The 23,849-nt window shown below is 33.5% G+C and overlaps 2 protein-coding genes across 8 annotated transcripts in view; one reads left to right on the top strand and one right to left on the bottom strand.

Moving 5' to 3' along the window:
- Window positions 1-7,077, top strand: part of Hpgds (hematopoietic prostaglandin D synthase) — an 83,601-nt gene extending 76,524 nt beyond the window's left edge. For all 5 annotated transcript variants that reach the window (XM_015484563.2, XM_048813628.1, XM_015484564.2 and 2 more), the window contains 2 exons: window positions 3,306-3,404; window positions 6,766-7,077. In XM_015484563.2, the coding sequence (XP_015340049.1) occupies window positions 3,306-3,404; window positions 6,766-6,930 (264 nt within the window). In that variant the 3' untranslated portion in view covers window positions 6,931-7,077. The remainder of the gene's footprint in view (window positions 1-3,305; window positions 3,405-6,765) is intronic.
- Window positions 7,078-8,277: 1,200 nt separating this feature from the next.
- Smarcad1 (SWI/SNF-related, matrix-associated actin-dependent regulator of chromatin, subfamily a, containing DEAD/H box 1) overlaps window positions 8,278-23,849 on the bottom strand; it is a 60,389-nt gene continuing 44,817 nt past the window's right edge. For 2 of the 3 annotated variants that reach the window (XM_048813625.1, XM_048813626.1), the window contains 12 exons: window positions 23,309-23,368; window positions 23,134-23,209; window positions 21,569-21,704; window positions 20,888-21,025; window positions 19,473-19,568; window positions 19,261-19,378; window positions 18,931-19,052; window positions 17,275-17,463; window positions 16,079-16,197; window positions 15,036-15,218; window positions 14,048-14,157; window positions 8,278-10,113 (listed from right to left, as the gene is read on the bottom strand). In XM_048813625.1, the coding sequence (XP_048669582.1) occupies window positions 10,052-10,113; window positions 14,048-14,157; window positions 15,036-15,218; window positions 16,079-16,197; window positions 17,275-17,463; window positions 18,931-19,052; window positions 19,261-19,378; window positions 19,473-19,568; window positions 20,888-21,025; window positions 21,569-21,704; window positions 23,134-23,209; window positions 23,309-23,368 (1,409 nt within the window). In that variant the 3' untranslated portion in view covers window positions 8,278-10,051. The remainder of the gene's footprint in view (window positions 10,114-14,047; window positions 14,158-15,035; window positions 15,219-16,078; window positions 16,198-17,274; window positions 17,464-18,930; window positions 19,053-19,260; window positions 19,379-19,472; window positions 19,569-20,887; window positions 21,026-21,568; window positions 21,705-23,133; window positions 23,210-23,308; window positions 23,369-23,849) is intronic. The other variant, XM_048813624.1, reaches the window with a different exon arrangement.

Genomic DNA, 23,849 nt, shown 5'->3' with positions numbered 1-23,849 from the left:
TGTTTTAGTCAGACCATCTTCTATAATCCATGATAAAGAGTAGGGAGTTTTAACAGTTTACTCAAAGCTCTAAGCATGTGGATGGGGTTTGTTGATTTTGAGTATCACAGAGCCAAGAAAATTTTAGTCTTCTGCCCAAAGATGAAGGTCTGGTGCCCTGTTCCAGAGACAAGTAGTAAGCGAGGGCTGGAAGCATCAGCAGTTTATCATTCAGTGTGCATACATTCATTAAATCCTATCTTTTTGATATGTGTGATATCCTTGGTCCCAGAAACCATTTATTTTACTACCTCCAGTCTTCTGCACAGGATGGAAATGGGCCCTTGTCTAGCAGCATGAAATGACAGACAAAATCTCATGCTAAAATTTCTTTGACAGTTTTCCACCAGGCTTCATCTTTCCTCCTCAACCTCCTTAACCCCAACTCTAGACACATCTACCCATTCCTGAGCCACCTGAGGGCTGTGTATGTATGGTGTGTAGGTTGGTTCTTTGCTTTCCCTCTGCAGATGACATTTATTCATCTTTACAATTCACATTTTATTTACTCTTGTGTTCTCTTTTTTCACCTCCATGTAGCTTCCATCTTTTAAAAACTATACCTCACTGTGTATTAGGGATGAAAACAAAATCATGTATATTGAATATTTATATCGAATCCATCATCTTTGGAGTTTCATTATCCTTTATTGACAGCCCTTTCATAGTTTCCTTTAGGATGTTCATCAGAATATCTATTTTAAAATGTATTTACTTGTTTGTCACCTCCAGTAGGTGTCAGGATGGCTGGAGTCACGTCTGTCTTGCTCAGGTGATACACCCTGCCCACCGCATCGCAGTGCCTTATATATATATCGTAGGCATCAAACCCTCTTTGAAGAGCCATCAGAGCACTACACTTATCAGACACTTGCCAAAGCTAAGGTCTACCTCCAAAAGCCACAGCCCAGAACCACAAATGGCAGCCTTATTAGTTTACTTAAGCACAGTTATTCTAAATACCATTTATTGAAATGGGACTTTCTGATTTCAATAGAGATATTTGGACATCAAAGTATTTACAGTTACTGACTCCTTGATATAAACATGAGGCTTATAGGGGACACACATACACACACCCCCACATACCCATAACAAAGTCTTGAATAAAAACTCGGCTTTGATGAGAGAAACATAAAGCCTCTTTGGACTTTTAGACAGATACATTTGTGCTCTGGAGTCAGACTGCCAGACTTGAATCCTAATTTTCTTCCTATAAGCTGACACTTAACTTCCTATTAACAGATCAAACTTTTGTCTGTAAAGTGGGGATATAATAGATTCTCTCTTTAAGTATATTGGTAATATATTAAATGGTAGCATATGTATGTATGGCCAGATAGAAAGTATTCAATAAATATCAGCTATTATAATTAACAGAGTATTTCCTTATATTTGTCAGACCTGGAATCTATATTTTACATAGCTTTATAAATGCAGAGACAAAGAGATACATACTTGTCAATTTAGGAAAATGTCTAAAGTTTTTGGTTCCATGTGCCAAAGATCCCACTGATGGGAAGTCTATCAGGAATCTAAATCCATGAGTAAATTCTATGAAGGGAGAGCATGACGCAGAACCATTGCCAGTAGCCACAGGCTATCCAGTTAACAAACTGGACCTGACACACACATTGAAAAGTGCAGTTCTGTACTTCCTCCTCCTCTCTCTATAGTGGGTTCAATTGCTGCCACCTGCTGGTCAGGTAAAATTTTCAAAAATAATATTGATGCTGTTAAGATGGACAGTGAAAATATTCTTGTTGCCATATGTACTTTTTAAAAATCCACTAACTATACAATAATCATAAATGTTTCAGTATTTGTAAAAATTACATTTCCAATTTTAAAACTTTGAAGGCAAAATATGTCTCTGAACACTGATCATGATGACAATCCTCGAATTTATTGTATTACTTTGATTATTCAGTGTGCCTATATTTGAGTTTCCTCATCTGAAGGGCAGGGTGTGGATGAATATGAGCAGGACTGAGAGAATTCTGATGGTCCACTTCCAACACTAAATGATTTTGGTAATGTGGGTTTAAAAACAATGCTTTGGAGAAACATACAAAGCTTTCCAATATCTCTAAAAAGCCATTTGTTAGAATACCTAACAATAACTTTGCAGAAACCTCCCACTTCACAACTTTCTAGAAGAGGAGGCAGAAAATTTCGAGTCTACAAGTGTGTAAGGTGGCTGTAGGGCTGGAGTTGTAGTTCAATGGTAGAGTACTCTCCTAGCACATTGAAGGCAGTGGATTCAATCCTCAGCACCACATAAAAATATTAAATGAAATACGGGTATTGTGTCCAACTATGACTAAAAATTTTTAAAAAAGAGTGGCCAATTAGGATTTATCAGGAAACACTTTTAAAAAGTTTACATCTGGGAAAAATGACATATAATCATACTTTATCTTCTTTACATATTTTGATTACTGTCCCTTAAAAATGAATCTTAAAAAATAATTATTGTATTGTTTACTAATTTACATTTTTGAGACTGAGATGATTCATCAAATTTGTAAAGAGAACTTAGGCTAAAGGAAGTCACTAACGCAGATACTATGACATTTTTATTTGGCTCTGCATATATGCAGCATTGGTGTACCTGAAACTGTGGCAATGAACTTTAGAACAGAATTTCCCAGGTGTGCACAGAGCAGTTTTTGGAAAGCTGTCCAGCAGCTACATCCTGTTTCATTCTAGAAGAGCCAAGTTGGCCATTACCTTTCCCACAGATGCTGAGCTGAGCTGAGATGTGGGAAGTGCCACATGGTTTGGGGCCTATTGTCTCTCACCTCACAGATTCTGTTCAGGAAACAGAAGGACTAACTCTTGTTTGTTTTGTTGTTGTTGTTGTTTTGTTCTTTTAAACTCTGAACAATATTAGGGACCGAATATGGACCGAATTATATTATATTATATTCTGTGCATGTATGATTATACAATAATTTCACTATTATAATACATCAATAAAAATACAGGTAAAAAATAACAAGCTTTCCAATCTTCAGTTTGTAAATCATCAGTTTGGCAACTGTACATTGCTTATGAATATTGATAAATTATATAGAGACAGATCTGAATCACCATGATATCATAAATGTGAACGAACAAAATAAAACATAGTTACTTCTATTCCCTTCTGAATTCATGTGGGAGAAAAAGATGAGAAAAACTATCTCCTTTTAAAATCATATTATTTATTTTTCCTATTATTTATAAAATGAATTTATGAATTTATTTTTTCCCTCTTGTAGGATCAGATGTTTAATAAGATTCTCACGTATGATGCACCTCATTTTTTGCAAGATTTGGACAAATATTTAGGGGACAAAGAGTGGCTTATTGGTAACTATGTAAGTATGTTTTACATCTTTAACAATATAAGCAAATATATTTAAATAACAGGAAAAACCAAAACCTTATTGAAGGAAGGGCACATACCTATAATTCCAGTGGCTTTGGAGGCTGATGAAGGATTGTAAATTCAAAGCCAGCCTCAGAAATTTAGTGAAGCCCTATGCAACTTAGCAAGACCCTGTCTCAAATTACAAAATAAAAAGGACTGGGGATGTGGCTTAGTGGTTAAGTACCCCTTGATCTAATTCCTAGTATCCCTCCCCACCAAAAGGGAAGAAATAGGTTATACAACAGAGACAAATGCTAGCCATTTGGCTAGTGGTAGAGCACTTGCCTAGAAAGTACAAAGGCCTGGGTTTGATCCCTAGTACTGCAAGGAAAAAAAAAATTAACCTTTTCATAATATATTTGACTTCGGAATCATGAAATATTTTATATACTTATATAACAATAATTTTAGAAAGCTATCTTAAAAGTTAAAACCTAAGTGAACAAATGAACCTACTTGTATCAAATAGAGGCACAGAGTACACAGAGAATATATATTGTAGTCTACTAGTGAAGATATGCCTTCATTTGTAAAACACAGTAATTTGTTTATACATTAAGACACATTCTCTCAGAACAAGAAATAAAAATCACACACCATTTTCAGTAAACTTTTGGTGGTACTAGGCATGTTGATATTGTTTTTCTGATATTATGATGTCTATATTTTGGGTACAGAAATAAAAAGTTATGTTGATGTTACTGAGAACCAGGATCTTCAGTGTGGGATGGAAAATCAGGGAGTTTAAGTAAATATTCTGTTGCTGAATTTGAACTAGAGATAACAGTATAAACTCATGATGTTATCTTAGGATAAACAAAAAGCATTTTTTTCAACTATGATAAACCCAGTAGTCTTGAGCACCCTCATATCCAGATTCTGGTTTATTAAATACCAGGGCTTCTTGGAGAAATGTCTTGTTCTCAACTTGGGACAAGAAACATAAAAACTGAGCTGGGAATACCTTGTTGTGCTAGAAGCAAATAAAATAACTAAAGATAATTGGAGTTGCATTGAAAAGACCCAGGATTCAACTTGAAGACTTCCCACTAACCAAAAGTGGAAAATTTAAGCTTCAATAAGAATATTAACAATGGACAGACGGACACACACACACACACACACACACACACACACACACACACCAAACAACAGCCAAAAAACAAAAAACAAAGCTTCATTGCTTACTTTTAAAAGATGACATGAAGCCACACTATTTTTCTGAAACTGTTAGAACAAACAAACAAAAAAGTGTGGGAGTTTGAAACATAGCAGTTATTCCCCCCATCCTAGCAAATTGTACCTCAAGGTAACAAAAATCATTTGGGCAAAGTTTCTCTTCCCTATAATATTCCAATTAATAAAAATAAAAGATTGAAATAAATTATTACTACTGACCAACCCTTGAAGAACTAATGGGCCTCAGTAATGACCATTAATAAATGCTGATTTCACAAAAGGTGACAGTTGACACTCTAAGCCTACCAATAGCGGAACACACCACCACTTAGAAGCAGTCTTACCCAAACATTAAACTCCGGGACAGATGCTGTGGTAGGCAGATGTCCCTCCCTTCAATGAGATAGCATTCTAGGAGACAAGACAGATCGCTTTCTTGCGGCACTAGTGGTACTGGTGACACTGATTGGTGTCTGCCCTGTTCCACCCTTTGGGGTGAATTGTAAGTAATCTTGTTACATCTTTATTCTCAGCTTTCGGTTGTGTCACATAGCTCTTCCCATTGACTCCCCTTATGACCTTTCCTAAAATGGTCCTCTCCCTATTGTATTCACTGAATATTTCTAAAGATTTAACATTTATTTTCTATTGAAATTCCTTTGTAAACGGTCTCCTTACCCCTTCTCTGAGCACTCTCTCCCTTCTTTACAGGGCTCCAAACACATTTGTGTCTGTTCTACAGACACAAGTTACATTCCCCCCTGAGAGCTTTTACATTCCCCATTCTCTCTGCTTAGAAAGCTTGGTCGATTTGGATCCCTTTTTACCATTCAAGCCTTAGTTTGAATGACCTCTAAAGAACTTCTCTGATACCCAAAAGTCACTTTACCAGGGATTAGACCCAAGGGCTCTCCACCACTGAGCCATATCCCCAGATCTTTTAGGTTGCTTACAGCCTTGCTAAGTTACTGAGGTTGGCTTCAAACCTGCAATCCACCTGCCTCAGCCTCCTGAGTTGCTGGAATTACAAGCGTGTGCCACCACACCCAGCAAGAATCCCTTCACTTTATTACCTGTACCAATGTGCATACTTGTTTTCTAAAACAAAAGCTGCATTAGAGAAGGGCTTGCATCACATTTTGCTCTCCAATTAATCCCTAGTACCTAGTAGACCTCGGCAGTAGATGCTCAGTAAATATTTCTTGGCTGAGCTTGGAATGCTTTAGCCAATAGTGTCTCTTGGTTGACAGCTGTTTATTAAATAAATTCATGAAACATCAGAAATCACATATTCACACACAACAATCTGCATTTAAACTTTAGTTTTCATACAGAACCAAAGTAACATGTAGATTAATCTCTACTCACAAAGGAAAAAACCACCAAGCTGCACTTGAGTAGGACTAGGATATTTATCAACCCATTCCAGTGTTTAATCTTAGCACTCCATTAATAGATACCTATCTATATTTCTACTGAAGTGATAAAATGTAATGTATTTTAGCAAATATATATATATATATATTTCCCTTGAAACTATAGACTCTCTAGGAATAACTTCCACCCTGTTCCTTTATGCTTTAAAATATAAAGGAACAAGATAAATGAGATAGTCACACCGATCCTGAAGGTAGGACATCTGCAGGGTGAGTGTACAATCTTCAATAATTTGATGCCATGAAATAAGGGGTATTGTTCTGAATTAGGAGAGTTAAAGGTCATAACCAGATGAAATGTATATATTCTGGAAGGGATCCTGCTTTGTCCTGTAAAGGACATTTTTGGAACAGATGAAAAAAATATGAATTAGGTAGCAGATGAGGATGTATTGTTAGAGAGGTAGAAATAGGACCAGGGTACAAAATAGCATGTATTGCAGTATCACTTTAGTAAAATTTATTTATCTGTATGGAAAAATATCTTACACATTAAGGTATTAACAGTAGTGGCCCCTGGGTGTTAGGAATACGGTATTATGTCATTTTTCAAGTTTCTACATTCATCTTTCATAATAACAAACAAGTTGTTTTGGATTAAAAAGAAATTTTAGGTTAAGAAATTAATTTTGGAATGCTGATAAAGTTGTGCCTTTATGTTCAAAAGAAAATAGTTTTGTTTCCTTTAACTAGGTAACTTGGGCAGATTTCTACTGGGACATTTGCAGTACTACACTTTTGGTCCTCAAACCTGACTTGTTGGATGCCCATCCCAGGCTACTGACATTGCAGAAGAAAGTCCAAGCCATTCCTGCAATTGCGGACTGGATCCAAAGGAGGCCCCAAACCAAACTCTAGCTGATATGTGCCATCCTGAGGTTTTCATGTTCACTGCCATCTTTCCATGAGATAAGACAGGTCTATCAATCTACCAGATAATTCACAAACTCCCTCCCACCTCTGCCATGACTTTCATCTTTCAGGTCATATTCTTGAAAAAGAATTNCAGTATAATATAGTAACACAGCCACATCAATGTTTACAGCAGCTCAATTCACAATAGCTCAGCTATAGAACCAACAAGGTGTCCTTCAACAGATGAATAGATAAAGAAATTGTGGTACATATATACAATGGAATATTACTCAGCCATAAAGAATGAAATTATGGCATCAGGCAGTAAATGAATGGAACTGGACTCTTCTACTAAGTGAAATAAGCCAATCCTCCGAAGCCAAAGATTGAATGTTCTCTCTGATATGTGGATGCTGACTCACAATAGATGGGTAGGGGGAGTGAAGGTTCACCAGATTGGATTGGGGGGGGGGGGCTGTTTATGGGTAGGGAGAGGAGATGGGAATGGGAAAGACAATAGAATGAATTGGAATAACTTTCCTTTGTCTATATATGAATGCAAGACATAACTCCACATCATATACAACCACAAAAATGAGAAATTATACTCCATGTATGTATGATATGCCAAAACACATTCTACTATCATGCATAATTAAAAAGAATAAAAAGTTAAAAAAATCAATTCCATTATTTATGGGCTACTTAGGGGTTGCCCACATGAAAACCAAATCTGATATCCCTCTTCACTGTTAAATAATACTAACTAGTACAAAAAGTAATATATCAATATATATGCATCTATTGCCATCAACTTGTAAGTCTATGGGGGCCCAACTAATCATGAAAACACTTGAGGCACATTTTGTGTGACCTGTATTTAAAAAATGGTTGTTTCATTTGGTCAAGATACTTCTCTGACCGGGCATGATGATGCACTCCTGTAATACCAGTGGCTGGGGAGGCTGAGACAGGAGGATCTCGAGTTCAAAGCCAGCCTCAGCAATGGTGAGGCACTAAGCAACTCAGCGGGACCCTGTCTCTAAATAAAATGCAAAATAGGGCTGGGGATGTAGCTCAGTGATCGAGTGCCCCTGGGTTCAATCTCCTGTACCAAAAAAAAGATACTACTCTGATATCATTTACTCAGATGATGCATTATGATGTTAACTTATGTGACCCCAATAAAGGGACAATTGAGAATACATCCTAAGTAATAAATCTCAGTTTATTGGCAGACAAGATAATATTAAGAACATAAGATGATTTCATTTGTGCTCAATATTATATATATTTTTAAAGGTAAAGTCAAAGGGTTAGAAACTGTGAAAAAGGGTGTGAAAATACAAATTAGGATCACAAATATTTTTATTAAGCCCAAAACATAATAAAACATTACAGGGAGAACCCAACTACATTTCATTAGGGATAAAAATATGGATATAACAACAATAACAACAACTACTACCACTACTACTACTACTACAATAAAACAGTCAATTGCTGAAGACACATTAATACAGAAAAATTATGAGAAATGCATTATAAGACTTTAAAATGTAATATTCTCAACAACTGGACTAAATGATTTGGGTACTGTGATGCAGGAGGAGGTAGTATTAACATTTGTAGATTCCTTTTAGCCCTATAATGCTAAAATATATTCAGTATATTCAATACACCTTCAAGACTGAGTAAGTCTACTAAATCACAAGTTTTCAGAGTCCGTAATATCTAAAGAATGACTATAAGAGTTTTATTCAACTAAATCCAAAGGGTTTACCTAGCATTTTAGCAAGTTAGGATATATTGAAAAGTATGATCTCCAATAATTAACAAATCTTTGATTTATAAATAAGTTTATTTATAATGATATTTACATAATAAAAACAAAACACATGAAACTCACAAGTTATACAAAGAAACTGATGTATAATAAAAACAGCAATATAGACTGACAGGCAAAAATTTAAAGAAAGATTTAATAAAGAGTTAAATATCAAATAGACAACTTCTTCTAAATTTCACTTTGTCACCCACACTGAATTGGAATTGAACAATGGCTCTCTTCAGACGGTCCTGTGCTGGAAATTCTGGAAACTGATAAATTATATTTTGATAAGAGTTTAAAGTTAATAACCTATTTCCATGCAGTACCTAATGCTGCCTTAAATAAAGTCACATCCAGTCTTCTTTAAAGTAAAATAGCTTTAAGGTTAATCTGTTCTGCCAGGCAAGAAAAATGTCACCAACATTTTGCTGATATGTGGAGATATGGCAGGAAGAAACTATTTAAAGAGGAAGAGAACTGGAGCAGAAGTGACTGGGCAACAGTTTCAAGAGAAGCAAAAGCCAGGAAGGGAAATCAATGAAAACATGCACAAGAATAAGCGGAGTTAATAAGCACAATTAGTGCGGTTGGGAGATGAACAGAAGGAATTAATCCATGGAGCAAGATTAGGGCTTCTTTAGTTACTATTCACTGGAAAACAACTTAGTGCCTAGCCAAACAAATTTGTTTTAACAGAAGTACTGATAGGACCTGGGGGATATTAGTATATGGAATGCCACCTTTAAATTCAGGTTGAGTTCTTGTTGACATTGGTGAACATCTGCTTCAAATAGCAATAAAATGAAAGCTATATAACCTATACAGCTGTATTCTTTAAACTAACATAATAAAAAAGAACTTCAAATGAGACAGGCAAAAACTAGACATAAACATTGTCAAATAAGGCACATGTAAAAATCTACACACATTATCCAGTGAAAGACAATATATATATATTTGGAGGTAGAAATAATTACAAAAATACTGACATTTCTAAAGCATTAGCATATTTGTTACAAACAATCACCAACTAATCCCCATTCAGAAAACTGCTTTGTAAAATGATGATTCAATATTTTCAGGACTACATTTTGTGGCTTTTTATGAAAATTCAGGTGAGTATCTGGAGAATTCAGTTAGTGGCAAAAAAGTTGTCCATACCTATGAGAAATGCAATATGGAAATTATAAAAAGTTACAAATGTTCATAAACCCCATGGTCATCATAATGTAAATGTCCTTGAGTGCACCAAGTTGATATTTCCTCATCAATTAGGAATTCAAAATTCTTACTTCACAGGCCCATGGACGTTTTTAATAATGTGGCTATATCTGCTGGCATGCTCCCTTCATCACCTGCAGGTCAGAAAGTGGCATTGAAAGCTTTATATAAACATCTTATAACATACATTCTATTTTTCTTTCATTCATTTGTTGTTATTATTATTATTTTGTGGAACTGTGGATTGAACCCAGAGGCTTTCTACCATTGAGCTACATCCCCAGTTCTTTTTATTTTTAATTTTGACACAGGGTATTGCTAATTTACTCACAATGGCCTCCAACTTGCAATCCTCCAGCCTCAGCCTCCTCAGTAGAAGGGTTTACATCATTTTTTTCCTTTGGTAAACTGCTATTCATCTTTCAATGCTCAGTTTGCTTCAGTGCCATTCCATTAAAAACCTTAGCTAACCGACACATACATATGGGCTAGCTCCTCTCTATATATTACCAACATAATAACCTAAGGTTATGTTTCTGTTTTGATATATAGATACATAAAGATATATAAATATAAAAACAGTCTTTATCATGTCTAATTTATATAGCACATGGTACTTCTCACATATAAACTCAGAATTCACCCATATTCCTGCTTCCTTTCTTCCAAGTTCATCCAGAGACTTGAAAATTGCCCATGAAAACAAAATGATATTTATCTGAAATTAATTGATAGAATCCTAGCAGAAATCCACGAAGAGAAAGAAAGGAGACTCTTCTAAAAATTTAAAGATACTAAGTACATAGTGTAACAAAATACAAAGTGTGAACTTTGGATTCTGTTTTTTTTTTTTTTTTTTTTAAAGTTACTAGGAGAAAATCAGATGTGGATAATATATGATAGAATCTGGAAATCACTGTTGACTAGTATTTCACAGAAAAATGGTATTGTGACAACTTAAGAGGAATTTGCAGAAATCCTGAGATTAAACTGCTGTGTTTATAACTGATTTTATAATGGTTCAGAAGGTAGAAAAGGTAGATGAAGCAAACTACAAATATCAAAACTGTTAAGAAACTATATCTTCATGTATGCTTTCAATATTGTTTTATGAAATTTTCTATAATAAAAAATTTAAAAAGGTCAAAAATTTTTGAATATAATTAAACACTTTCTTAAAAGAAAAAAAATCTTTTAAATTAGTGGTTCTCCAATTAGCATACAGTAGAATTACCTGAAAGGCTTGATATACCATTGACTATTTTTAAAAAATTCTTAATTGTAAATGGACACAATACTTTTATTCTATTTTACTTTATTTATTTTTATGTGATGCTGAGGATTGAATTCAGTGCCTCCCATGTGCTAGGCAGGTGCTCTACCACTGAGCCACAACCCCAGCCCTACACTATTGACTATTGGGCTTCATTTCCAGAGTTTCTAAGTATAGGATGGGACTTGGGAATATGCATATGAATTGGCAATATCCCAGGTGATGCTGGGGATACAGCTCTGTTTGTTGTTTGCCTAGCATGCACAAGGCCCTGAGTTCAATCCTAGCACTCCTCCACTCAAACAAAAAAACAAAAAATCCAAGTGATGCTGCTTCCGCTGCTGATCCAAAGAATGCACTTTGGGAACTACTAAGGCAAGCTCTAGAAACAAAATCTAATAAGCATATTTGAAAGAAATCAGGGTCATTATCTGACCTTTCACAACTTCACACAAGGGTATACAGATTACACATACAATTACAAATGTACCTTTTGTTTACAGAGAAAAGGGACCTCACTGTTAAGAGATGAAAGGAAGGGTATATATGCACTTTCCTCAATTCAGGGTCAAAATAATTTAAAATGAAACCAGATACACAGGTGAAGACAAAAATTATTAGAATTAATAAAGTAAATGAAAGAAATTCTATCTTTAGTCTATGAGTTAGGAAAAACACACAAAATAGCTTTAACAAGACAAAGGGTGAAAACCTCCTATAGAAGGAAAGAGTGTTAAGGGTGCAGGGTGGTTGGTTTCTTCATACCTAAACTTTATAAAGTCAATGGCCTGAAATAGCTGAAATAAGTTGCTATTCTAACAGACATCTGAAGAGAAAAACAGGCCAGATTTTAGACTCATCGAATTTATAATAAAAGCAAGTAACTGGAAGTGATTAAATAAACATTCCCTCTGCTCTCACCTGAAATATCACCTAAATACCATGGGGAAAAAAGCATGTGATAGGTGGAATGAAACAAAAAAGAAAACAGAAAGAGTGCTGTCAACAAATTTTGGAAACGAAAAGCAGATGGGAAGAATAGAAACTTGCTTTTAGCAAATTACACAAAGCAAAAGTTGAAGGGTTTGAAGGGAGGAAATGCAAAGCTTCTTCTAACCCCAAATCTCCACCCTCAAAACTCATGAAATGGGGGTGATGGGAAACCAGATGAAGCTAAAAACAGGGTAAGGGGGTAAGACATCCAAAGCTTGCCCAACAGATCCAGCCATTTACCCATGAGGTACGAAACTGAAGGTTTGTTCTTAGAAGAATTTGAATCTGAGGAACTCTGGACTTGGGACAACAGAGATAAGTGAAGCTGCACCGCAACAGTAAAATTAACTGTTTAATAAGAAGACAACCCTCCCTTCTCCCTTCCTCTCAGCTCTGAGAATGCATTAAGTTGGCTCATTCTACCTTTCCTCACCATTGTCACTTCCTAAGAGATTGGAGAATAGCCCTCTGGTGAAATGAACTAGCCCACGAGTAAAGACCTATAATCAAAGACAGTTAAATCCCTAAATAATTACTTAGTATGGTTCTATTTCAAAACTTATTGCTAGAATTAAATCCACATATCTGGGTATTTGCTATACTACTGAGAGAGAATTTAACTGTTGTACTAAATTTAAAAAGCTGCCCTAACAAAAATAATCAGGGAAATACATTGACCTAATGGAATCTACTTTATGTGTCAATGCTATTGTATTTGTCAGATAACCCGAAATCAGCAAGTTGCTACATCCAAATCATAGTAATGATGCTAATAGTTCAAATGATAATCATACTCATTATCCTCACTCTTAAAGGCATAATTCAGTAGTTCCTTTTCTCAAATGTTTTCTAATGCCCCCATCCCCAAGCTCCCAGAGCAACCTAAAATAAATGATATGCAAGTAGGACAAGTATTAATTTGATCATACAAAATTCTATTTCTCTGAAAAAAGATTAAAATGCACTAATCTCTACATAGTAAATAGAAACTAACACACTACTGGGTTATAACAAATATTCAATTGAAGTTTGCTGAACTGGCATGAACCATTATCAGTATTTGGAATGTCTTATTATAATAATGAAAAACTGCTTATTTCCAATTATATTTAACATTTAGAAAAACAAGGTACAGAAAAGTATATGCCAAGTTATGCAAAAAGAATATACTTTTTTATTTTTAAAATTTTAATTAATGAACAGCAATCATATTCATTAGTGCAGGCCTAGGTATACTTTTTTATTTCTATATTCATCAAATAGCTTGTAACATACTCAAAAAAGCGGGGGCGGGCGGGGGGGTTACCAACCTTCATCACATTTATAAGGAAGCAGGATGATGAGGCAAGAAGGAGGCTCTTTTTTACCCATATATACTTTCTGAATTTTAAACTGTGAGAATGTATTTTTTTAAAAAATATATACATTAAGTAAAAAACTTAAATTTATAAAACTTTAAAATTATCCTTTTCAAAGGGTAGTGTGAAGAGAAGTCATAATATCAAAGGTTCTTTCTAGTGAACAAATTATAAAATTGCAGATAAAACTGAGTTTGGATTTCTGGTTTTATTTCTCAGCTATTCCAGTATCAAAAATAAGATGAGGATGAAAGACATAAACACTTCAATTCTAGCAAAATAGAACTTAATTACTATAGAACTTTTGAGATCAATATGTTTACTTCTCCTACTTTACTTCCCAAACTACATACTAAACAAGAGCTCAGTATACCTTTATTATTCCAATGCAAGAATAATATATATTTTAATAAATATTGAATATTCTGCTTACAATCATCTTACCTTCATCTACTGTGGTCATATCTTGTTCTAGTTTCAATTTCTGTTGGTTAATTTTTAGCATAGATTCTTCAATTGTCCCTTGGCTTATTAATTTTATAACTAGTACTTCTCTAAAACAAATACAAGACATGTTCATTGGTTACTGAATTAGATATTATGTAAACTATATCTAAGTTCAATAATAATAATTTGAAAATTATGACAAATATCTCTAAATTTAAACTTCTTTTTAAATTCAAACTATCTGAGATAACACTATCTGAGCATGTAAACTTCTAGGCATACTCTCCTATTGATCCAAAAGAAGATAAAGATATAGGCACTCTAAAACTTTCACATAAAAGTATATTACAACAGTTATGTGTTCAGATAGAAATTATACTTTCAAAAAGAAACATGTTTTGCTTATCAGGTCCCAAGAAATAATTCTGTACAGTAAGGCAGTATAATAAGGAACAAGCCTCTACAATAGACACTGATAAATATTTGGTCTATCAATGAATATACCAATGTCTTTTGTAAATATAGTAAAATACTTGACAAAGACATTGAATGCTGTTTACATATGAAAGTACAGTTGAAGCTGGGTACAGTGGTACGCACATAAGCCTGTAATCCCAGTGACTCAGGGGCTGAGGCAGGAGGATTCCAAGTTCAAAGCCAGCCTCAGCAAATTAGCGAAGCCCTAAGCAACTCAGTGAGACCCTGTCCCTACAAGGGTAGCAATAATATATACAAATTATTATTGGTAGCATGTGCCAAGTGGCTAGACCATTGATAATAACTTCATGAATGGTAGAACTATTTCATGAGAGGGTGCAGTTAAATGAATAGGATATATTATATATATATATATATATATATATATATATATAGTAGAGCTCATATTCGACACTGCTGGTAAAAAGACATCAGTAGCCATGTAACATATTCTACACCAATTAAAAAGGCATTTGATTAAAAATGAATTTCAACTGAAAATACTTACTTAGTCTGGCCAACTCTATGGCACCTATCTTCTGCTTGTTTGTCATTGTAGGGATTACAATCAATATCATGAAGTATAACAACATTTGCTGAAGTCAAATTTATTCCTAATCCACCAGCTTTTGTTGACAACAGAAACACAAAGATATCCATATCGGTATTAAACTCATCAATTAGATGAATCCTATAAGATAAATATATTAGGTTAAGTCTCATTAAAAGGCATATAATATAATTAAAACTGAAAAACCATCACATCACTGGAAAAGAAATCAGAAGTGTAAATAGACGCTCTTAGCATTATAATTACTTTTCTGGAACTTGTAACAATGAAGCACCTTCCCAATTCAACAAATTCTTTTCTATATTATCACTCTCCCAACTATTATTTTAATTCATCCATTCAGATTTGATTAATTTGTAAAGGTCTATTTTGTCCTTTGAAGACTTCTACTCAATATACTTTATATGCAATCTTTAATTCTCTTAGAAGTTTGTCAGCTGCTACCGGTAGACAGCAATACATCTGATGAACCAAGGCCCACAAGATCAAACTATTATCAGTGCATTCCTTTTGGCATAATGTTTACCCTTACTGTAATGCAGGGGAGAAAAAAAAATCATTCCGGCAAATACAAATAAATCAAGATGTATACTGCAATTTATATACACAAGAAAAAGCATTCATTGTTTTTTTTTTAAACCCTTGAGTATTAGAACAGCAACAAAAAAACCTTTAACCTTGAATCATGAGGAGCCTGACTTTAAAAAAAGAATGTTGACTAAAGATAAGGTGATTTTAAACTTGAATAATTTTTAAAGGGGGAAATTCTAAAAAATATACAATTCTTGTAGCTGTTTCAAAATATATTTGTATGCAATTAAGACAAAAAAAAAAGGATATTTGCTTTTAAGGCAATGATTTGTGATAACCAACATAAGACTCAAAGCAACAAAATTCTACCAAATACTCTAGACATTTAAAATTCTAACAAACACATAATAAATGAGCAAAGGTTTGAAAATAAAATAAATTATACCAACCTTTCAGAAATCTGAGTCTTTCCATCTAATCTGAGGTACCTATGCTGATGATGTTTTAACAGAACCTCTAAAATGTCCAGCATCATGGTAAACTGGCTAAATAATACAACTCGATTACCCTGCAAAAATATATGCATGGGTTAGAAACAGGAAAATACAATCACTATACTACTCAAAGCCTTGCTATAGGATGCCAGGCATGTAGCTCAGTGGTAGAGCGCTTCCTTAACATGTGTGAGGCCCTGGGTTTGTTCCCCAGCAACACACACACATACACATACACACACACACACCAAATTTTTTTTTTTTAAAGAACCAAGAAGAAAGCCTTGATATGTCTAAAAATCAAGAGTGTTACCATTACTTTTATATCATGTTGACAACTTCACAAAGATTTCAAAATATGTAATGACCCATTACTACTACTTTTTTTCCTTTTGGTATTGGGAATTGAATCCAGGGCACTTTACCACTGAGCTACATCCCCAGCTCTCTGTATTTTTTACCTTGAGATAAGGTCTCACTAAGTTGCTTAAGGCCTCATTAAATTGCTGAGACTGGCCTCAAACGTGATCCTCCTGCCTCAGCCTCTTAAATTATTGGGATTGTAGGTGTGCTATTGTACCTTGTTGACCAATTACTTCTTTAATAAAAATTAAGTAATAATACTTGAGATAAAATTTTATTTTAACTTATATGTAAATAAATTGCCTCAACTTCTACATGTCAAGAGCTAAAATTTGACTCTGTATTTTAAGTACAATGATTATTTCTTGTAAAAAAATATTAATAAAATTTGTAAATTCTATTTGGATGGTAACCTTAGAAATTTAAGCTATTTCACACATAAACTACAGTATTACCTAAATAATTGTTTAACAAGCGGCACCTTCAAAATACTAATTTTGAAACAATCACACAAATGGTTACTTATGAAATAATAATGATTAGGATTATTTCTTTAAAAATACTAATAAAGATACAGTCTAAATCTTATTGTTCTGAGATTGCACAAGGAAAGAATGTAATCAGAAAAAGATATGCTCAAATTTGTCAAGAAAATTCAAACACTAGGTTCTAAGAGAAGGTAGAACTGACAAGACTAAAGCTTCAAGAGCATCAAATCATGCCAGAACTGCTTTATGAAGTTAAATTAACTCAGAAAGTACAAAAGGAGTATTATTCTTTTTTAATACCTTCTGCTTCAATTCAGATAAGATGCATCCTAAAACTCGGAATTTTCCAGAATCTAAAATCAAATCCATGTCTAACTGGAAATTATTAATGTGCCGATACTGTTTACAAAGTACATGTAGTTCAAAGTCTGTCATAACTTCCATGTCTTCAAAGATCAGGTCAGGGTTAGCCTCACAATGTGTAGGTTCCTTTTAAAATAAAACACAACAAAACACAATATACTTCAAAATGAGAGAAATTTATAATATGATCAGAATACTTTAATTAAAATTCTTCACATCTGGAAAAAAATCAATCATAAAACAACTTAATGTAACAGGTTTAATAATAATAATAATAATAAAGTTAATTATTATCTTTTAAGTTACAGATGGAATGTCTAGAAGTTAGTACAAAATAATCCTGGGGAAGGGTTTAGGGAGTACAGATGAAACAAAAGTAGTGTCATTACCAAATGCTAACTAGAAAATGGATGGAGATTACACAGGCAGAGGGTTTCATTACATGTTTCCTTTTCCTTTTACATGTTTGAAGTTTTCCATAGTAAGTTTAAAATAGCATAAGAAATTAAATTAAATAAGTTGTGTTCAACACTAAGATCTGTAAGGAGAAATAAGAATAAGACCTTAGCAAGAATGATGCAAAAATAAAGAGCAAAACCAAAAAAAAAAAAATTAAAATGAGGAAAGTAAACAGGAAAACTGTTTCACTAACCAAGATGTAAAATATGAAGTAATACTTTGTTTAAAGAAAAGAAAGAAGCAATACGGAAAGCCCTAGGTCAGGAAAAGGAATATTTTTCATGTAAAAGTCCAGGTGTAAGTATTTTAGGTTTCCCCGACAAGATGATTGTGTTGCAACTTTGCCCCTGTACTGAGAAAGCAGTCTTAGAATACACAAATAACTGCACATGACTGTGTTATAATAGAACTTTATTTTAAAAGACGGTCACTACCCTATAAAGACGTAGTTTGCTGAACCCCGATCTAGAGTATCGTTCTGTGGCTCTTTTCTCTCTCAAATAGTCTTTAATTTTGTCTTAAAAATTGTTTTCCAGTTGGGCATGGTGGCACATGCCTGTAATTCCAGCAACTTGGGAGGCTGAGGCAAGAATGATCTCAAATTTAAGGCTAACCTCAGCAACTTTGCAAGGCTTTAAGGAAGTCAAGGAGACTGTCTCAGAAAAAATGGGGAGGAGGGCTAGGAATGCAGCTCAGTGGTCAAGCACCTCTGGGTTCAATCCCCAGTATCAACAACAACAAAAATGTTTTTCAGGTTGGGTATGTAGCTCACTGGGAGAGTGCTTGCCTAGCATGCACAAGGCCCTGTGTTCGATGCCCAGCACTGAAGAGAGGAGGAAGTAAAAGAAAAAAAAATTTTAAAAAAAAATGTGGCTAGGTATGGTGGCTCATGCCTGTAATCCCAGCTACTTGGTAGGTTAAGGAAGGAGGATCTCTAGTTTGAGCTCAGCTTGTCAACATAGCAAGACCATGTCTCAAAAAAAAAATAAAAAATAAAAAAACTAGAGATGTAGCTCAGTTTTCAAAAATAACATGGGTAAAGAATTTGCACGCTCAATGGGTTTTTTAGTCTTAACAACTTCATAACTATTTAATAGTGAATGCTCAGTATTAAGCATAAAACAAAATTCTTACCTTTAGCATAAGCTGAGACATTTCCTTGAGTTTTTCGGCTGTGTAATATTGGCGATGTAATAAAGGATGATTGGCCATTTTTCTCAATTGCATCATGACATTGCACATTTCTGTATTTTTCTCTGTGATCCAAAGAGTAGACATTAAAAAAAAAAAAAAAAGCTGATAGCTGTTTGTTGAAGTATCTCTATCTTAACAAGTTTTAAAATTATTTCTTCAAATTCCAACTAATTTTAAAAATGACCAAATCCCTTTTATCATATGATTAGACAAAACATAGCCCTAACACAAGATTATTTTTCATATAAAACTCTGAAAGTCAGGTTATACCCATGTTATTGATAGATTTTTTCATTCTGTTGAAAAGACCCAAGTAGAGTTGCTCCTGTTTCTCTGACATTGCACACAATTCAATTTGATCTTTCTTAGGGGGTAGTTGCTTGAGAACCTGAGAAAGAAAAATAAGTTAAAATGATCTTTCTAATAAAGAAGAAAAGTGAATTTAAACACCATAACCAAAAACATGAAGATAAAAGAGTTACCTCTTCTTTCACTCTTCTGAGAATAAATGGCTTTATAATCTGTTTTGCATGTGCTATTCTCTCCTTTTCATATATACTCTGCTCATCTGCTGATTTCTAAACAATAAAAACATATTCCTTTAGAAATTATTCACTTTTCACAATATAGTATAGTATTATACAACATGAAAATCTACCTTACTAGAATCTGAGTGATTTTGTTTTACAGATACTCAATCCATTCTAAATTGAAATTGGTATTTGAATTCTGGGTTGTAATCTACTTTTTGAAGCTCCATATGTACTTTGAGGTTCAATGCTAACTGATTACCTAAATAACTTTCACGAAATAAAAATGTGTGTGTGTATATGTGTGAATAAGAGAAAAGGTGTGGGGGGGGGCACATAGAGGGAGATAGAAAAATGCTTATTTCTTTGTGGAAAATGGTCCCCCAAAGAAAGATAGTACAGCGTGGTGCAAATTAGGTAAACTAAAAACAGGTGATTCTGAAGAATATAAAATGAAAAATTTTATTCTAAGATGTGAAGGGGTCCTCCATATAGCTTATGAACTACAGGTAGAAGAGTAGTCCATAAAATCTACCAGTCTAATTAAAAATTATTAATCAGTTGGAAGGAATTCATTAGTAAGTGTTTAAAAAGGCAGTTAATTTGAACAAAAAATATCACAGAAAACTCCTACAAAGATATCTGATTTGGTAGAGAATCAAAAATCTATGCAAAGGGTCTGGAGCTATGGCTCAACAGTAGCGCACTTGCCTGGCATGTGTGAGGCACTGGGTTTGAATCTTAGCACTGTATATAAACAAATAAAATAAAGGTCTATCAACAACTAAAAAAAAAAAAAATCTATGCACACATCGCTATATTGGAAAATTTCAGAGTTCTTGGAAACTATACTATACTTTCCCTACATGATAATGGAGATAAACAAATTTTTGTTCTAAGAAGGATGCCTTTAGTTTTTAGAAACTGTCATTTTCTTATTTATGAACTTTGATTTTGTAACATTTCCCTGTATATATATATATGTAAGCACTTTTAAGATATTCTAGCTTTGATCATTTCTATAGCACCTATAATGAAATGCTACTAATTTGACCAATAAAAAGGACAGAATGATCAAATTTCCCTCACATATCATATATCTGAGCTTTTCATCAATTTGAAATTGTCGTTCCTCAGAAAATTAGGATATCGAAATTTTAAAAATTTTAGATATTGTTAATCACCAATTTTTTTCTGTATTATATTTTGGCTGATTTCTGAAATGATCCAAATATAGGAATAATAAGTACTTAAAATTTATTTCACAGAGCATAGGCATTATGAAAATAATGAAAGACGAAATAAAAAAATATCCCAGGTAAAAGACAAAGTAAAAAGTTTTGGAGAAAACATGCATATATGCTTACTGTCTTAGAAGAAAACATTCTTCGTATTTCACTGGTGCTACTACTAAACATGTGTGGCATAACAAAATTCAACAGTGACATGAGTTCTAACAGGTTATTCTGCACAGGTGTGCCTGTGAGCAGTAAACGGTTATTTGCCTGTGAATGGAGATAACATTTAGATTAGTTTTCTACCCTCCACAGACACTCCCTTCTTGTCTGCCTTGTGCAGTATAGGAATGAAAAAAGAGAAGAAAATTTATACCATTATTGATAATTTAACATTCTCTGGTGAAAGACTAATAATTTAGACACTTGACGTCTGCTATCATCAACTCTCATATAAAAACTGCAATATAAAAACTAATGATTTTATTATAAAGGTAAGTAACTTATGTCCTCAATTTATGAGGTGATGAAAGAAGATAAACTATAATTAATCTTTACAGTTTATCATACAGAACAAGGGCTGGTAAACTGAGGCTTATAAGCTAAGAGCCAAGAACAGTTTTTATACTTTTAAAGAATCATTAAAACAAAGAATGAATATCAGGCCATAGAGTCCTTAAAATATGAAATATTTATTATCTGGCCCTTTACAGAAAAAGTTTTCCGACTTCTGATACAAAATACTATATATATTAAATTATAGAATCTAAAATTTTATCACAGCTAAGACAATTTTACAAAACACTCTCTTACATTAATTGTCATAAGGTGCTGGTAGCGGATAGAACCCATATTCTTCAGCATATGACCCTCATCAAAAATAGCGTAATTAAGTTTTAGCCGACGAAACAGACTGCGGTCATCAGAACTGCTGATTGCACAATTATACCTATCACCAAAAGAGAAAAAGATTTCAAAGGATATACTTTTTAGAATCTTGGAGCCTAGTGAGATGAAGTTTTTAAACATTATCTTTATATATTTCTAATAGCTAGTCCCATAAGGTCAGTACTAGACATAGTTGGTATTGAAATAAATTTTGATGTATTAGTATCTAATAATAATCCATGTACATATAACCAAATTATGAAAGGTGAAATAATTATAAGGTAAATGTTACAACGTAATTAGACAATTTCTACACACTTGAGAAGAGGCCAATCTGAGTACAATTTACAAGTAATCTGTTACTGTTATACTTTGCTTTATAAATTGTTATATTTTATGAAGGAGAAAAAAGAACATAAGTTAAAACATGTTTGTGCTTAAAACATTAACCAGCAGAGTAGGTCCACAAAGTATGTCTATATGTGAAGACTATTCTATTACAAAAAGATGAAATTTTGGCCAGGCATGGTGGTACACACCTGTTGTTCCCAGCTACTTGGGAGGAGCGGACAAGAAAGCAAGTTTGAAGCCTGCCTAGGCAACTTAGCAAGCCCCTGTTTCGAATAACAAAAAATATTTGGAATGTTGTTATAGGATAGTGTGTGCTCTTGGGTTCAGTCCTGAGTATGAGGGGGAAGTAGGGGATAATGATGAATTTGTGTGTGTACATGTGTGTGTGTTTTCCTGGAAACTGAATCCAGGAGCTCTATCATGGAGCTACATTCCAAGCCCTTTTTATTTTTTGAGATAGGATTTTGCTCAACTGTACAAACTGGCCTCAAATATATAATCCTCCTGTCTCAGGTTTACTGATTACAGGCATGAGCCACCACGTCTGGCTAAATGAATTCTTTTAAAGATAGACTCCTACAGAAGATGGCAGTAGTGAGAAAATAACAACAGCATTAACAGTTAAAATAAACATTAAATATCTATAAAATAAATGTAACATAAAAGCAGTAAGTTCTCCACCAGATACCTACACCAAATAGTTACTACTCTTGATGGTTAACACACTCAAAATTACTTTTAATCCTATTCTCTGTCAAATTTTTCACTGGGAGAATAATGTTTCTTTGTATTTATTATAAACTTTTATTTGAAAGTTAGAAATATAAATTATCTAATTTTACTTTAAGTTTAACTGAAAAAATCCTACTATATAAAGACTATGTTTTGAATTAGGTGGATAAAATCTTCTTACACTGTCACTGAGTTGATTGTGCTAACAAAAAAGCTCTCATGTTGGCATTAAACACCAAATTGGGCGGGGGGCGGGGGGGAACCTTCATCCTCAACATATATCATTCCATTACTTTTGTTACATAGTTTGTAGCATAAACTTTCCTATATATTATTAATACAAAATATATTTTTTGAAATTTGGGGCCTTCACAAATCTTCACTCCCCAAACTTTCTCGATACTTACGTAGTCACAATTACATTGTAATCCTCATATTTACTATGAATGTTAAATCTAATTTGTTTACGTTCTTCTTGAGAACCTAGAATTTAAAAACAATACACACATTTAGATTGTATTTATTGTTTATTTTAGTTTTAGAGAGATTCCCAAAGTTAAAAGCAAAATGACATACACTTACCATAGTAACAGAGCACGTTTAAAGTAGGGCACCATAAATTAACTTCCCTTAACCAGTTATCTATAAAATAAAAGAGATTACTTTGCATCTGCTAAAATAGGGAATGTTCATGAAGTCAAATAACTAGTGACAAGTTATTCCTTAATAAAATATAAATAAGCACAATGATATTGCTTTTATAATAGAACCTTAAATATTACTGCTTTATGATTAAAATCTTGAGGTTTTGAAGAGACATCAAAATTAAGGGTAAAAGGCAGAAGGCTAACTATTTTATTTACAAGTGATTACTAACTTCCCATTTAAAGAAAAGGCTTTTATTTTATATTCACATGCACAAATACTCTCTTACCCTAATTTCTACATCAATTGTGAAAGAATGGAATGGTAGTTTGAGAAGGTATTAATTACATACTTGTGATTCAATAAATACCTCTAGTTGTAAAAGTACTGTTTTCTTTTCAAAAATAAATTAATTTGAAATCTGAATAATTGACTTATATTTGAGTTAGTTTCTTGAAAAAGATTACCAATATAAATG

The sequence above is a fragment of the Marmota marmota genome, unplaced genomic scaffold (genome assembly GCF_001458135.2).
Source record: "Marmota marmota marmota unplaced genomic scaffold, marMar, whole genome shotgun sequence".
NCBI classification, from domain to species: domain Eukaryota; kingdom Metazoa; phylum Chordata; class Mammalia; order Rodentia; family Sciuridae; genus Marmota; species Marmota marmota.
Note: the sequence above shows the minus strand (reverse complement) of the source record. Positions and strands in the feature narration are given on the sequence as shown.